Raw genomic sequence first — 14,626 nt, forward strand, 5'->3', positions numbered from 1 at the left:
GACCTAATACATAATATGTATTGTTTAATAAATTATTAAACAATTAATTATTAAATAATTAATAAGCCTAATAAAAACAAGCTTCATAGCAGAGGAGCGTCTTCATCTATGGAAAATATGTGTTTTAAAAGTAATGTTGCAATTTTAGAAAATTAAGTTGCTGGTCAAATATTATGGAAATAAACCCATAATTGTGATAATTTTTAAAAAAATAAAATGATTATAAACAACTTTAAACAAAGTGAAATTTTAAATCAAACTGAAAAGTCTTTAAGTAGCAGAACATTTGAATCACACTTTAACCTCGTTATTATGGGCAATGAAGGGTTGCGTTCAAAAACACCACGCAATTAAAGTTAAATTTGCATGTTTTGAGTGTTATTTTCTGGAGCATACTTAAATACAGTAAATTGTACGCTTCATGATCATGCCTTCATCATCATGTGGCCGGCACGGAGAGCAGAGTACTTGATATAGATATGCTAGCACATCTTGTTCTAAAGGAGACAATTATGGACGTGTTCATTGTTTGTGTGCATTATATGAACCAATAAGTGAGTTTAATTATTATTTTTTTACATCTAGAGTGAGTTATTTTGAGTGTGGGTGATAAGAATGTTGTCTTTTTGTTTATTAAGACCACACATTCACACATAACAAAGATAGTGTTGTGATCATGGGAGTTCGGAGTGTCTGTGAATGCACCTCGAGTGAGTATCGCTTGCCATGATGCCATTGCGTTATGTTGTTAACGTATATGTTAAGATAATTAAGATAATTTATGAAATTATTAAATATTTTTTTTGTCTTTCAATTTATGCAAACTGGTCAGCCATATGAGATCTAATACATAATATGTATTATTTTTAATTTTTGCATTTACAAACAATAACACACAGTTGTCATATTTACGTAGTTGCAGTATATATTACAGAAAATATATTAAATCTACATTATAAAATTACAATTGGGTCTACACGCAGGCCACTAGGGGGCGTAAAGCAAAGCCCGATATTAATTAATTCATTTATTCATTCATTAATTCATTAATTTTCATTGTTTTTCACTAATAAGTGTTTGATCAAATATCAGCTTGCAATAAATCAAGAGCTATTTTAGTCTTTACGGCAGCGCCCTCTAGCGCCAGAAAACTGGTTATTCACGCCAAAAACCACTGTGACGTAATCAGAATCCCAAAGATGGCGGCGTTGGTAGGTAAGTCATGTTTTGGCACAAAACAATAGACTTTTGTGAACCTAATAGAGCTATTTAAGTGTCGTTTGTGATTTATATTTGAAAACCAGCACACATAAGATCACATTTGTTACGTTTGGGCATGGTTAGTATCCTCAGGAGTGTGTTTTTCTACATACGCACGCTGACCTTGCTGTGTCTGTGTTAGCATGGAAGCTAACAAGTAAGCTAGGCAAGACGATGGTCATTTTGTAAAATAACGGCAATATTATAAACAGACAAACCACACAAACGACACGATAAACGTCTCCATAAAAAGTTTATTCGTATCGTTTACATCGTTTAAATGTATTTAAACTATCTATTCTATCGAACTAATCTATTCATGCATTGTCGTGATGCTTCAGAAAACCGACACTTACGTCAATAACTATGATAAACTTGCCGTTATTATTAAACGAGTGTGTTTAATATTTGTATTTTGCAGTGCCTCGCCTAGCCATGTTTGGCAACTTTTGTAAGAGGTAAGAACTTTTCGAATCACCCTTAAAAAAACAGCTTTGCTCTAACATGTTACAGAACTCTTCCCCTTTTTTTTTTACTGCATATTCTATTATATGATATTTTTTTTTACCTGTGCCACTAACTCTACTTTAGGTTTATCAAATAATTTCTGTCATTATGACATATATATGTGCATAATGTTTGAGTTAGTCACCTGTTCAGACACAGTCTCAAGTTATTGTTTATTAATGTACAAGATTAGACACATGCAATACAGAAAATTATATGTAAATGTTACACTAAAAAAGGGGGAAAAAGTGGGCTAATAAATTGACAACAAAAGCACAAATATTATATAGGATTTCAGAAAACAACAGATGGAATGATACAGCACTTTACAAGAAGCAATGAAGTCTGTAAAATTAAATAATAATAAAAAAATCAAAAAATTGTTACAACTATAATGATGAAAATAGTGATATTAATGGTGATTATAATAATGGTGATAATAATAACAATAATAATGGTAATAATTATAAAGATTATAACAATAATGATAACAATAATAATATTACAATGATAATAATAACAAGGGAAAACAAGACCGTGGCATGAACATGATTATATCTTGATTATATTTAACATGATTATATTTTGCTTCAGCCTACTCCTTTTGGGCTTGTGATCAGATAGTTGAATACAAATGTAAATAATGGAAAGTTATATTTGGATTAATGTAAGAAATGCACTGTAATGTTTCATATATTTGCCCAAATAAAATTAAAAAAAAAAACATGATTATATCTTGCAAAAAGGGGTAGGCATTTATAAGCTTTTGCTTCATCCTACTCCTTTTGGGCTTGTGATCAGATAGTTGAATACAAATGTAAATAATGGAAAGTTATATTTTGATTAATGTAAGAAATGCACTGTAATGTTTCATATATTTGCCCAAATAAAATAAAAAAAGAGACAAATTACCTAAAGTTATTCAAAGACTCTATGTACATGTTCTCCATTCTACAGACCTATGTCAGTGTTAGTTCTTCAGCAGAAGAACCTGCACGACAACACCACCACCAGGTGAGATACTTGTGCTCATATGAGAAAATAACAGGTTGTCATCTAGCAAGAATCTTGTGGTTCTTCTCATGTTGCATCACCAGTGTGTGTGTGAGATGTTTACTTTCCTTCCATGGCCTTCCGTGCCACATAAATGCAGACCGATTTTTTTTTTTTTAAAGCATTTTGCACGCTTATCCGTTTGCAGTGTGGTTCCTGTCAGAGAGAAGAGCACGGCGGTGGCGGCTGCCAAACCAACATCCGTAGCCAGCAGCAAGGGCGAGTATGTCATCACCAAGCTGGATGATTTGGTGAACTGGGCGCGTCGGGTGAGTCGTCTGTCTTTTCTTCTTATGACCGTACCGACTAAACGACCAAATGTGTCGACAAACGTAGACGCACGACGACAGCGAGAGCCAGGCGCTCGGTGTCAGCTGCGCCAAGTGCAGTAGTTCTTGACACGAAGCTTTTCATCGCAGAGGTGTAATAATAATAATAATAATACATTTTATTTGTATAGCGCTTTTCAGAGTACTCAAAGACGCTTTACAGTAGAGAAAAAGAAATAAAAATAGATTAGAGTAAAAACAGAGTAAACGATGCATTAAAATACAGTATTTATATTTTTATAATTTATATTATAATTATTTATTTATATTTATTTATATTTATATTTTATATTTATTTATTTATTTATTTGACCTTCATTTGCCCAGGCAAGCAATTTAAGAACAAAAGAAATAAAAATAGAGTAGAGTAAAAACAGAGTAAACGATGCATTAAAATACAATATTTATATTTTTATAATTTATATTATAATTAATTTCTCTAAATTATTTATTTAATTAATTATTTTTTATTATTTATTTAATCTTTTACATTTTATTATATTAATATTAATGTTTTTATTATTTTTATTTTTATTTTTTTGCCCTTCATTTACCCAGGCAAGCAATTTAAGAACAAAAGAAATAAAAATAGAGTAGAGTAAAAACAGAGTAAACGATGCATTAAAATACAATATTTATATTTTTATAATTTATTTAATTTTTTAAATATATTTATTTATATTTATTTATATTTATTTATATTTATTTATATTTATTTATATTTATTTATATTTATTTATATTTATTTATATTTATTTATATTTATTTGACCTTCATTTACCCAGGCAAGCAATTTAAGAACAAATTCTTATTTCCAAATGCAGCCTGAGCAAAAGCACTCTGACGGGAGAGAGTAGTGCTGAAAATAAGAACAACGTTATATAATATTACAAATAATACAGTAAATATGTACAATCAATACAATACACGGCGCCGTTGTGTTACCGCTCTCAGAGCTCCCTGTGGCCTATGACCTTTGGCTTGGCGTGCTGTGCGGTGGAGATGATGCACATGGCGGCGCCCCGTTACGACATGGACCGTTTCGGAGTCGTCTTCAGAGCCAGTCCCAGGCAAGCCGATGTGATGATCGTGGCCGGAACGCTGACCAACAAAATGGCTCCAGCTCTGCGAAAAGTAAGGGCGAAGAATTATACGCTGAGAAGTTGCTCCAAAACATTTATTTATATCTCGTTTCTTATAGGTGTATGACCAGATGCCTGAGCCGAGATACGTCATTTCCATGGGAAGGTACGATGCCGACTTTATAAAAGCCACATTTTCTCAACTTTCTTGTCCTCCGGTTTAATTTTTATAACCGAAGATGAAATCACGATGTGCTCATCCAGCTGTGCTAACGGAGGAGGCTACTATCATTACTCGTACGCCGTCGTCAGAGGCTGTGACCGCATCGTACCGGTGGACATTTATGTTCCAGGTAGGATTATCATCACTAATTACACACACAGACCTCTGGGGTTCACCGCAATATGTCGAGAATCTCCAAAACCAGAACCAAATCCTTGCAAATCTTGAAATGGACCAATCAGAATCGTTTATTTAGACGGCAGTCCGTAGTCCACAGTCCGCGTTTTACCCACACACGTTGTATAACAGGGGTCTCAAACTCAATTTACCGGAGCTAGGTTCTGGGTGAAGCCGGGCTGTATCAGGTTTTTTTTAAAAAAAAAAAAAACAAAAAAAAAACGCATTTATTAAAAACTGGAAAAAAAATCAATAATAATAATAAAATCTTCAATGCTTTTGCTTCTGCTATACCCTACACTTTTTCAGTACTTTGATTCCGCTTTTCCACACCAAAATATCTGATAAAACATTCCACTGTTCTCAAATATCTTATTTTTCTATACACAAAATAAAATTAAAAAAAATAAACATATTAAGAATAAAGACAATAAATCAATCAATTAGTAATAAATAAGTAAAATAATAATAAAACAGCAAATAAGAAAAACGTAAGAAACCACATACAGTTGGTTCAATTGTACAGTATTAAGTTATTTAACCTTCAACATGAACATTAATGAAACTTAATAATTTGACCCAATTAGCAAGTTAGCATCGTACTCAGTTCCAATCTGGGAGCAGCGTCGTAACTTTTAACAAACATGTTTTATCTTGACGTGTATTTTCCCGTTTTATTCCAAATCATTTCCTGCATTTATTTGCACCCAGCGTCATATAAGCCTTTAGCTTCATTGCTAATCCAAAGCAAAACAGGGCGGGGTAACAGTATGGGCGGGGCAAAATCATGTTAATGTTTATCTGTCTGTTCGCTCACAACGGACAGATAAAAAAGAACCGATTTTTCTGTAATGCATTTCCAATAAAAATTCATTGCATATATCAGATTTTTTATAACGGATTTGGCAAGTTCAATTCTCATTACCTTACGTCTCTTTTCATTGTCCAGGTACATTGGAAACATAGTCAAGGAAGTGCCTTTTTATAACGGATATAAATCCGATATATGCGTAAAACGGACATTTTCCGGTATACGCATATAACGGATTTCGCTTATATCGGACAAAACCGGTGGGAACAATTGAATCCGATACATCCGAGGTTTACTGTATATTAGAACAGCTGCAATAATGAGCTAATAATAACATGAATACATATCTACAAGAAAAGGCGGAACTTCCCAGCTTGATTCAGGTTTTACCATTAACTGCGCATGATCCGTGCATTATTATACAGCAGGGGTCTCAAACTCGCGGCCCGTGGGCCAAATGCGGTCCGCGAGACGCTAGTTTGAGGCCCCCACCTTGATACCAAAGTTTAATGTTGAAACGACAGCTTAAAGCTGTGTGCACACCGGACACCATTAACATGATTTTGCCCCGCCCATACTGTTACCCTACCCTGTTACCCCGCCCTGTTTTGGTTTGGATTAGCAATGAAGCTAAAAGGCTTATGACGCCAGGTAGAAATAAACGCAGGAAATGATTTGGTTCCATTTCTCTGTGTATTTTTCTCACCTTTGCTTCACAAATTATTGTTTGACCATTAAGCATTTTTTTCTGTATGGTATCATGTACCCAGAAAAAATTATTACGTTTGATTCATGTTCATGTTAAAGGTTAAATAACTGTTAATAGTTATCCTCCCTATCCGTGTGGAAGTGGTAAGTTTTGGGCTATTTAAGTTGAAAGGAAATAACTTGAAGGCTACCGTTTAGGTCGCTAGCTCTCTAGTTTGCGAGTTAGCATGTGTCTCAAGGGCTTATTATTGTTTGACCATTGAGCATTTTTTTTTCTGGATTAAAAACACTTTACTAGTACACAAATGTGTCTATTCAATAATGTTTCATTGTGGTGCGCAACCTATAAATATCACTGCTTACTACGACTACCATGTGTAAGGTAGTATGGCATGCCATGTTAACATACATGTACACAATGTGATCTATTTAATTATAATCTGTGTAGGAAAAGAAACACAAGAAATGATAATTATTTCATCTTTATTTGAGATTCTCATGTGATGCCACAAAAATGAAGGTGATATCATTATGGCGGTCTTTTCATTTTACATGGGGCAAATTCGGGGGAAGTAGTTCTCACCTTAAGGATTCCCCATGGGCAAGTCATTTTTTGTTTTTAATGTAGAAAACTATCCAGTAAAATAAGAAACGGGAGGGATCTGAATGTAAACAAACCAGTGAGTCAATGTAGGAACAGATGAAGATGTGTGTGTGTGTGTGTGTGTGTGTGTGTGTGTGTGCAGGCTGCCCCCCAACAGCAGAGGCTCTTCTCTATGGAACTTTGCAGTTGCAGAGGAAGATCAAACGCGAGAAGAAGTTGGCAATTTGGTATCGGAAGTGATGAAGGCGTTCTAATGTATGTATGACGTGTGTGTGTGCGCGTAACCCGACTTGTGTTTTATTTCTGGTCTCATTCGGGAACATATAGCGGTCTTCTCCAATATGGAGCTGTTAGGAAAACACCTGAATAAAGTCATGATGTTATTTAACATAACGTTCCGACCTTCAAATGAAGCACTTCATTAAAACGTGCATTCAAGTTATATCCAACGTTATTCCATGGATGTGGTTTGTTGTTGCTCACATGGATATATAGGCTACTGGCCACCAGGTGGCGCCTGTTAAAGTTGATTTAACTAATGCACCCAAACAAGAGGAAAGAAGGATATAAAGCAGGGGTCTCAAACTCTATTTACCTGGGGGGCCACTGGAGCTAGGGTCTGGGCAAGGCTGGGCCGCATCAGGTTTTCCAAAAAAAAAAAAAAAGCTTTCTTCTGAACCAGGGGTCTCAAACACAGAGGCGGGGGCCTCAAACTAGTGTCCTGCGGGCCGCAGTTGGCCCATGGGCCGCGTGTTTGAGACCCCTGATATAGATGCTGTATGGTATCATGTACCCAGAAAAAATTATTACGTTTGATTAATGTTCATGTTAAAGGTTAAATAACTGTTAATAGTTATCCTCCCTATCCGTGTGGAAGTGGTAAGTTTTTGGCTATTTAAGTTGAAAGGAAATAACTTGAAGGCTACCGTTTAGGTTGCTAGCTCTCTAGTTTTCGAGTTAGCATGTGTCTCAAGACCCTGCAGTTGCGCAATATGTTGTAAATTAAAAAAAAAAAGTATAAATGTGACTATAGTCGTGTTTTGTCTATATGTGGTTTCTTAAGTTTTTATTATTTGCCGTTTTATTATTATTATATTTATTTATTACTGATTGATTTGATTTTCTTTATTCTTGATTTGTTTATTTTTCATCTTATTTTATGTAGAAAAATAAAAAGTAAGATATTTGAGAACAGTGGAATGTTTTATCAGAGCTTTTATTGTAAAAAATTGGAACCAAAGCGAATTTTAAAAAAAATTTTGTTTTTAATAACTGCGTTTTTTTGTTTTTTTTTGCAAACCTGATGCGGCCCAGTCTCACCCAGACCCTAGCTCCAGTGGCCCCCAAGTAAATTGAGTTTGAGACCCCTGTTCTGAACAAAAAAATCAATTTTAATCTTATAAGCTCTTGTGACCCCCATGTGTAGTACCCTAATTTGGTCACTAGGTGTCAGTAATGTTACTGTTTAGCTAAAAATACATGAAATAGCTGCTGAACAGTGTAAAGCCTACTGCACACACCTGCAAACAAAATATGTATTATGTGGCATTCATTCACCAACAAACCTGATCTGGATTTATTTTTATTAGAAGCGGATCAGAGTAGAAGGCACATAGTAGTAAAAAAAAAAAAGTGCAGCAGTATTTTGCACTTTACTCCTTGATAATAGTGGGGGTGATCATCTTGGAGAAGGAGTAGTATTTGCATTCAGCGGGTGGTGCAATGTCCATGGTGGTAGTGCTTATCTTCTCCTTCCTGAAGCCGGCATCAAGCAGATGGGGCACTTGGGTCTCCTGAAATCATTAACAAGAGTTAACCATTTTTATCAGTAATATTCCAAGTGTTACAATATGGATGAACATGCATAATATGGACTCTCAATGGATGGGGATCATAAAGGGAAATGCAATAGTGATTAACTGTAACATGCAAAAAAAAAAAAATTCCTGATTGTCTCATAACCTTTTAAAAAGAATTCCGTAGAATTCCAAAAGTGGACTTTGTCTTGCACGGGTCATGTAGTTACTGACATTGACACGTGTCCTATAAAGGCATGTTATTCTTGTCACGGGTTAAGTCCCATAGGTATGCATGGTGGACTTTCATTGTTTTTCATTCAGTTGCAGAAACAACCAATCAACGGGCAGGATCGTGTCTAGCTCCGCCTACGTCTGGGACCCCCCCCCCCTCTCCCCACAGATATTTTGGCAACCAAGCCGAAATGCTAGGGGAGACGGAGGCCATTAAAAGTGGCTTTTCGTGCTTTTCCCTGCTCGTGAAGGCAACCGACCTCAAACATGGTCTGGATGTTGTCGTATTTGGTCTTGAGAAGCTCTCCCCAGGAAGTCAGGTTGCAGTAGGTGAGCACGCCGCCGCTCTTCAGCAGCCTGTGCGCGTGACCCTACAAAGATGCGTAAGACAATTTCCAAACCATTAAATGTACATTAGATCCCAAACGGGTCTATTTTGACATACCGCAAAGCATGCTTGGTAACATTGTATATTCTCTACCAACCTTGATAAAGTCAAACTGGTGAGTGTGCCATGAGTCCTCGGACAGAGGGTAAGTGTCATACAGGATACCTGGAAAACAGGGGAACACGCTTGTACGCATTATTATACTTTTTTTTTTTTATACTACGAGATGCAGCCACATTCGTGCATTTTTTGCATATGCAGCGATTCCATACCATCAAAGTGATTATCTGGCAACGTGGGTACAACCTGCTCCCAGAGGCCCTTCAGAGGGACAACCTGCGGTGACACAAAAAAAAAAAACTCATTTCACTCACCTTTTTGTAACGCTTTATTACCGTAAAGCAGGGATCTCAAACACGCGCAAGTTTCATATGGAGCTAGGGTCTGGGTGAGACTGGGCCGTGTCAGGTTTAAAAAAAAAACAAAAAAAAAACGCATTTATTAAAAACAGAAAAATGAATAAACTTTGCTTTGGTTCCGATTTTCTACAATAAAAGCTCTGATAAAACATTCCACTGTTCTCAAATATCTTAATTTTTATTTTTCTACACAAAATAAGATGAAAAATAAATAAACAAATCAAGAATAAAGAAAATCAATTAGTAATAAATATAATAATAATAATAAAACGGCAAATAATAAAAACTTAAGAAACCACATATAGTTGGTGGGTAGACAAATGATTTTTTTCAGATTAAAATGAACAAAGCATTATTAGAGCCCTGTAGACATGACAAAACACGACTATAGTCACATTTATACTCTTTTTATTTACAACATATTGCGCAACTGCAGGGTCTTGAGACACATGCTAACTCGCAAACTAGAGAGCTAGCGACCTAAACGGTAGCCTTCAAGTTATTTCCTTTAAACTTAAAAAAGCCAAAAACTTACCACTTCCACATGGATAGGGAGGATAACTATTAACAGTTATTTAACCTTTAACATGAACATTAATCAAACGGAATAATTTTTTCTGGGTACATGATACCATACAGCATCTATATCAGGGGTCTCAAACACGCGGGCCCCCGCCTTGATATGAAAGTTTAATGTTAGTGCGACCCGCACAAGTTTGATATGGATGCTGTATGGTATCATGTACCCAGAAAAAATTATTACGTTTGATTAATGTTCATGTTAAAGGTTAAATAAGTGTTAATAGTTATCCTCCCTATCCGTGTGGAAGTGGTAAGTTTTTGGCCTTTTAAGTTTAAAGGAAATAACTTGGAGGCTACCATTTAGGTCGCTAGCTCTCTAGTTTGCGAGTTAGCATGTGTCTCAAGACCCTGCAGTTGCGCAATATGTTGTAAATAAAAAGAGTATAAATGTGACTATAGTCGTGTTTTGTCATGTCTACAGGGCTCTAATAATGCTTTGTTCATTTTAATCTGAAAAAAATCATTTGTCTACCCACCAACTATAAGTGGTTTCTTAAGTTTTTATTATTATTATTATATTTATTTATTACTGATTGATTTTCTTTATTCTTGATTTGTTTATTTATTTTTCATCTTATTTTGTGTAGAAAAATAAAAATTAAGATATTTGAGAACAGTGGAATGTTTTATCAGAGCTTTTCTTGTAGAAAATTGGAACCAAAGCACTGAAAAAGTTTGTATATTTTTCTGTTTTTAATAAATGCGTTTTTTTTGGAAAACCTGATGCAGCCCAGCCTTGCCCAGACCGTAGCTCCAGTGAGTTTGAGACCCCTGCTGTAAAGCATATCAGTTGAAGTTCTACCGACCTTGTGTGGCTGACACTTTGCCCAGTTCTCCAGTCGGGCAAAGACTCCGTCATTGCACTCGATGATCCAGTGCTCCTCGATGGGGAAAGACTCCAGTTTGGTGGCTGCGATGGCCATGCCGAAACCGATCTCCAAAACGCGACCACCTAGTGGAGATTTACACCAGTTGGATGCATGTGGCCTGAAAACCTCATACGATTTTTTTTTTATTGATTAGCACCTAATCATTTACACTGATAATTGCAATTTAGTACAGTATATTCTGTTCATGACTCCTTTAATATCAGCATAATAATGTATGCATTAATGTTAAATACAAGACAGTCAAAGGGAATTCACACACATGGGAGTGGTGAGGGTCTATTTTCACGCAAATCAAAGATGAGTTTTCCGGCCTCCCCCCTGCAGACATCTTGGCCGACCTCCACCAGCACAGTGACAGCTGTTGGAGAACTCTTCCAGGACCATGCAGCTCACTTTCACATATGTGTTACTTGATCCAAGTAGTAGTTATTATCTTCTACATGTATTTTATGTATATATATTTTTTGTTGTACTGTTGCATTGTCTTAAAGTCGTTGGATATTTTATTTTATTTTTATTTTTATTTTTTAATTTATTTTCATTTAATTTTTTATTTATTTTTATATTTTATTTTATATTCATCAATTATTAGTATTTTATTATTATTAGTATCACTAATACCGGTCCTTGGTATCAGATTCATACCAAAATCTAAAGTCGTTTAATATTTTTATTTTATTTTTATTTTATTTTTTGTATGTTTATATTTTATATTCATCAATTATTAGTATTTAATTATTAATATTAGTATCACTAATACCGGTCCTTGGTATCAGATTCATACCAAAATCTGAAGTCGATGGATATTTTTTTTTTATTTTATTTTTAGATTTTTATATTCATCAATTATTAGTATTTCATTATTAATTATTAATATTAGTATCACTAATACCGGTCCTTGGTATCAAATTCATACCAAAATCTACACTACAGCCCACCCCCAACAAAGATTGTTAATATGCAGTTTTAAATCTTGTAATACTACGGCTATGTCACAAAACACCGCATACAAAGTGATAAAAGTATGTTTCATTTATATTATACACATAATGTTACTTTATATGCTCAAATTGCAACGTACTAAACCAAATACCGGACAACCCTGTCGAACAAACAGGGTTGTCCGATAATGGAAACCAAACACAAGTAAACTACCTTTGGAGGCAGCTACCGTTGACAGGGAGTGCATGTACGGGGTCTCCCAGCGCTCCATCACGGGCTTATACACATAAAGTTACTTTATATGTTCAAACTGCAACGTACTAAACCAAATCTCGGACAACCCTGTCGAACAAACACAGTTGTCCGATAATGGAAACCAACACAAGTAAACTACCTTTAGAGGCAGCTACCGTTGACAAGGAGTGCATGTACGGGGTCTCCCAGCGCTCCATCACGGGCTTGCCCATGATCTCCAGGTGGGTGTCGGCGTCATTGTAGCCGGCGTTGGCGTCGTGCCATGACGGCTTGCAGTCCTCTCCCTTTGAGAATATCGGCTGGCCGGTGGCGGTGGTGGTCATTTTGTGTCGCGATGGGAGTCCAAGGAGATGTCTGACCGAAACTGTGTCTTCACAGCGAGGAGGGCGAAAAGCGAGAGGCCGGCGTTTATATCGGGCTGCGTCGTGCTGACGCGGCGGGAGTTGGACGACAGGTCAAAAGCTCAACAGAGGGAACGGTGGTCGCTCTGCCCAAGATTGTCTCCAAGTAAGATGCGTCACTCTGGTGAATAATTTGTCAGTGGAAGCCCTGACAAAACCAAAGGTCAGAAGCACAATTGAAGTTGTCCAAGTTAATGAATTAATCATAAAAATAATAATTATAAGCGCTTACTTGCCGTCATTAAGGCTTTTTAAATTATATTAATGTTTTTATATAAACTAGATACAGTTTATATAAGCGATCCTTTGGAGATCCTTTGATTGTAGCACTTAAGTGGTTCAAAATGAATCAGTATTGTATGCTTATTGTTTATCAATATTTAAATAACTAGAGTTAGTTATATTTATATACACTTCACTCTTAAAACACATCCATAAAAACACAATTGGGATCAAATATCTTCAGAGTGAGAACTCGTTCACGTTTCTTGTTCTTTGAGTGCAGCAAAGGACAGCTGAAGTTCCCTGTTGGATTCCACACAAGGAGGCAATATATTTTACTCTTGTTGCATAACATCTGAACAAAGACGTACCTTATTTAACAATTCTATTCCAATACATAACAATATGCGGTTATAATGGCAACTGATATTGCTAAAACTGTTGCAATGTATATTATAAATCAGGGGTCTCAAACACTGGGCCCCATTAGATTGAATAAAATGAATAAATTTTGCTTTGGTTCCGATTTTCTACAATAAAAGCTCTGATAAAACATTCCACTGTTCTCAAATATCTTAATTTTTTTTCTACACAAAATAAGAAAATAAATAAACAAATCAAGAATAAAGAAAATCAATCAGTAATAAATAAATATCACATTTATACTCTTTTTATTTACAACATATTGCGCAACTGCAGGGTCTTGAGACACATGCTAACTCGCAAACTAGAGAGCTAGCGACCTAAACGGTAGCCTCCGAGTTATTTCCTTTAAACTTAAAAAGCCAAAAACTTACCACTTCCACACGGATAGGGAGGATAACTAATAACAGTTATTTAACCTTTAACATGAACATTAATCAAACGTAATAATTTTTTCTGGGTACATGATACCATACAGCATACATATCAACCTTGCGCGGGCCGCGCTAACATTAAACTTTCATATCAAGGCGGGGGCCTCAAACTAGTGTCCTGCGGGCCACATTTGGCCCGCGGGCCGCGTGTTTGAGACCCCTGCTGTATGGTATCATGTACCCAGAAAAAATTATTACGTTTGATTAATGTTCATGTTAAAGGTTAAATAACTGTTAATAGTTATCCTCCCTATCCGTGTGGAAGTGGTAAGTTTTTGGCGATTTAAGTTGAAAGGAAATAACTTGAAGGCTACCGTTTAGGTCGCTAGCTCTCTAGTTTGCGAGTTAGCATGTGTCTCAAGACCCTGCAGTTGCGCAATATGTTGTAAATAAAAAGAGTATAAATGTGACTATAGTCGTGTTTTGTCATGTCTACAGGGCTCTAATAATGCTTTGTTCATTTTAATCTGAAAAAAATCATTTGTCTACCCACCAACTATATGTGGTTTCTTAAGTTTTTATTATTTGCCGTTTTATTATTATTATTATATTTATTTATTACTGATTGATTTTCTTTATTCTTGATTTGTTTATTTATTTTTCATCTTATTTTGTGTAGAAAAATAAAAATTAAGATATTTGAGAACAGTGGAATGTTTTATCTGAGCTTTTATTGTAGAAAATTGGAACCAAAGCAAAGTTTTTTAAATTTTTTTGTTTTTAATAAATGCGTTTTTTTTTTTTTTTTTGGAAAACCTGATGCGGCCCAGTCTCACCCAGACCAGAGCTCCAGTGGCCACCAAGTAAATTGAGTTTGAGACCCCTGATGTAAACGTAGGCCACAAAGTTCATACATACTAACCATTTGTTCCACGCTCCAGCTGTT

General features: G+C 35.6%; 3 protein-coding genes across 4 annotated transcripts in view; 2 read left to right on the forward strand and 1 right to left on the reverse strand.

The window, feature by feature from the left end:
* Nucleotides 1–1,143: 1,143 nt before the first annotated feature.
* Nucleotides 1,144–7,196, forward strand: ndufs7 (NADH:ubiquinone oxidoreductase core subunit S7). Its single transcript, XM_058073889.2, has 8 exons — nt 1,144–1,215; nt 1,682–1,718; nt 2,725–2,781; nt 2,969–3,089; nt 4,104–4,283; nt 4,351–4,397; nt 4,496–4,584; nt 6,897–7,196. Exons 1-8 carry the CDS (start codon nt 1,200–1,202, stop codon nt 6,992–6,994), a joined length of 645 nt encoding a protein of 214 aa, XP_057929872.2. The 5' UTR covers nt 1,144–1,199; the 3' UTR covers nt 6,995–7,196.
* A 1,118-nt stretch (nt 7,197–8,314) lies between these two features.
* On the reverse strand, nt 8,315–12,771 carry gamt (guanidinoacetate N-methyltransferase). 2 transcript variants are annotated; one of them, XM_058072573.2, is made up of 6 exons: nt 12,400–12,771; nt 10,980–11,125; nt 9,445–9,508; nt 9,270–9,337; nt 9,045–9,155; nt 8,315–8,547 (listed from the first exon to the last, which is right to left on the reverse strand). In XM_058072573.2, the coding sequence occupies exons 1-6, from the start codon at nt 12,581–12,583 to the stop codon at nt 8,407–8,409; spliced, it is 714 nt and encodes a 237-aa protein (XP_057928556.2). In that variant the 5' UTR covers nt 12,584–12,771; the 3' UTR covers nt 8,315–8,406. The 2 variants fall into 2 exon arrangements, with proteins under 2 accessions (XP_057928556.2, XP_078646514.1); XM_078790388.1 differs by lacking the exon at nt 12,400–12,771 and adding an exon at nt 12,219–12,376.
* The window catches only part of dazap1 (DAZ associated protein 1), a 49,509-nt gene continuing 47,501 nt past the window's right edge, over nt 12,619–14,626 (forward strand). The window contains exon 1 of the mRNA XM_058072570.2: nt 12,619–12,767. The gene's annotated coding sequence lies outside the window, so the exon portion shown is untranslated. The remainder of the gene's footprint in view (nt 12,768–14,626) is intronic.

The sequence above is a fragment of the Doryrhamphus excisus genome, linkage group LG4, assembly GCF_037039965.1.
Source record: "Doryrhamphus excisus strain RoL-2023G ecotype Guam linkage group LG4, RoL_Dexc_Guam_v1.1, whole genome shotgun sequence".
In the NCBI taxonomy this organism is placed as follows: Eukaryota; Metazoa; Chordata; class Actinopteri; order Syngnathiformes; family Syngnathidae; genus Doryrhamphus; species Doryrhamphus excisus.